General features: G+C 38.9%; 1 protein-coding gene across 1 annotated transcript in view; it reads right to left on the reverse strand.

The window, feature by feature from the left end:
- Window positions 1-1,054: 1,054 nt before the first annotated feature.
- LOC102197886 (toll-like receptor 1) overlaps window positions 1,055-2,030 on the reverse strand; it is a 13,587-nt gene continuing 12,611 nt past the window's right edge. Inside the window, exon 2 of the mRNA XM_005719959.1 lies at window positions 1,055-2,027. Within this exon, the coding sequence (XP_005720016.1) occupies window positions 1,512-2,027 (516 nt within the window). The 3' untranslated portion in view covers window positions 1,055-1,511. The remainder of the gene's footprint in view (window positions 2,028-2,030) is intronic.

Below are 2,030 nucleotides of genomic sequence, written 5' to 3' on the forward strand. Positions count from 1 at the left end.
TTTTTTTGTCAGAAGATGCATGATTCTTCATGACTCTTCCATGGCAGCTGATATTTCACACACATGGTCTGGAACTGATTAGTTTCAAATTCACTGCACAGCAGGAACTGCAAAATGACACTGACCCTGATAATAACTCTTTCTTCAACATTAAAATCTGTTTTTATTACTCCCTGGACGACCAGTTTAATAGCACCATCACACAAGATAAATTTTCAATACTTCACAGTTTTACACTTTAATAACAACAGAAGCCTGTAGGCCAACTTTCACAACATCAAACATTACCCCAGTCACTTTGCACATATTTTAATACAATAGCTATATCATTTGAAATGTGTCACAACTGAAATTTTTATATGAAAAAAGAAAAAGCTTATTGTAATTTGTAGAACAACAGGCTCTAGTATAGTTGCATTTAATAGTTGGAAGAAAGACCTGGAATAAAATTTTACCAAAAACACCCACAAAAATAATGTTTATCTTTGGCAATGTCGATACTGATTTGTTGAATCCAAATTAGCACAAATCAACAGATGATTTTATCAACATATACAATATATACAGACTCAACTTATGTCCTAACCTCATTAGATCCAGCTGAATTCCTTCTCATTGTGTAACATATATTTACTAATAAAGAACATTCTAGAGAATAATATACTGAGTGCATTATTTAAAAAATGATATCAGTTACAACGTACCAGTATTTAAATAAACCGTTTTTAATGTAGCAATTTTCTACTCTGCTTGAGCACTCAAAGCACTTAGTACAACACATGCAGGCATCCATATAATCTAACATTCACTCACACTCCAGTGAATGCATTGCAGTTCAGTATCTTGCAGAATGATACTTTGGCATGATTTATTGGCAATGATTTGTTGAATCCAAACAAGCACAATTTGACAGCCAAGCATCGAACCACCAGCTTTCCAATTGGCAGACAACTTGCTGCTAATAAAATAGTAAATCAATCAATCAACATTTCATAATTTATGTATATCATGTCAGAGCTTCATTGACTAGAAAAAAAAAAACTATAATTTTTTATATTTTTTATATTATTATTTCTTCTTTTAATTCATGCTACCTAGAAGAGTGGCATGGTGGTGAACACTGTTGCCTCACAGAAAGGTTCTGGGTTCAAATCAACCATCTAACTGGGGCCTTCCTGTGTGGTGACTTTTTCTACCTGTGTCTGCATAGGTTCTCTCTGGGTATTCCAGCTTCCTCTCACAGTCCAAAGTCAAGCAGTTATTGGTGTTAAATGGTGAATCTAAATTGTGTTTGTGAGTATGAATGATTGTCTATCTCTATGTGTTAGTCCTGTGACAGGCTAGTGACTTGTACCCAGCATCTCACCCTATTTCAGCTGGGATATAGGGTAAACCTGAATTGGATAAGAGGAATAGATGGAATAGATAGGGTATTAGGTGACCATGTCTTTAAAGATTCAGGGTAGCTACGATGTATTTCCAGTGTATCCAAATACTTTTGAAGCCCCTTTTTACCCCATTAACCCCTGTCTCTCTTCAAGTCTTTCCTCTGCCCAATGCTCCTGTACTTGTGTGACTGGAGCATTGGGCAGGTCAGTCTGTAGGGCAGCTCTGAGGTTAGCCCAGAATAACCTTTGTTTTGCCCTGTCTTGAGGCCACTCCAGATATGTGTGGCGGTTCATCATGGACTTCAGCTGGTAGTACTTGGATGGGATTAGGTATTGAGGCAGAGGCTCAAGCAGTACCAGCACAATGCTGTCTGAGCCCAGAGTGAGACGTTGGTGGGTGGCGAAGTAGAGCTCGTAATGACACCACTCGCTCTTGACAAAGTGAGCAGAGAGGACAAACACAGAGCGCCTGCATTTCTCCACACAGCTGATGATGTTCTCAATGATCGTCTTTCCCGGCACAAAATCTTTCTCGTGATGACAGATTCTAAGCCCTCCTGCGGGGCCTTCGAGGTTGGGAAGAAGGGAATTGCGCACCCAGTCAACATCGTGCTGGCTATAAGACACAAACGCGTGGAACTC

Source organism: Pundamilia nyererei, unplaced genomic scaffold (assembly GCF_000239375.1).
Source record: "Pundamilia nyererei isolate P.nyererei 1_Seehausen unplaced genomic scaffold, PunNye1.0 scaffold00001, whole genome shotgun sequence".
NCBI lineage: Eukaryota > Metazoa > Chordata > Actinopteri > Cichliformes > Cichlidae > Pundamilia > Pundamilia nyererei.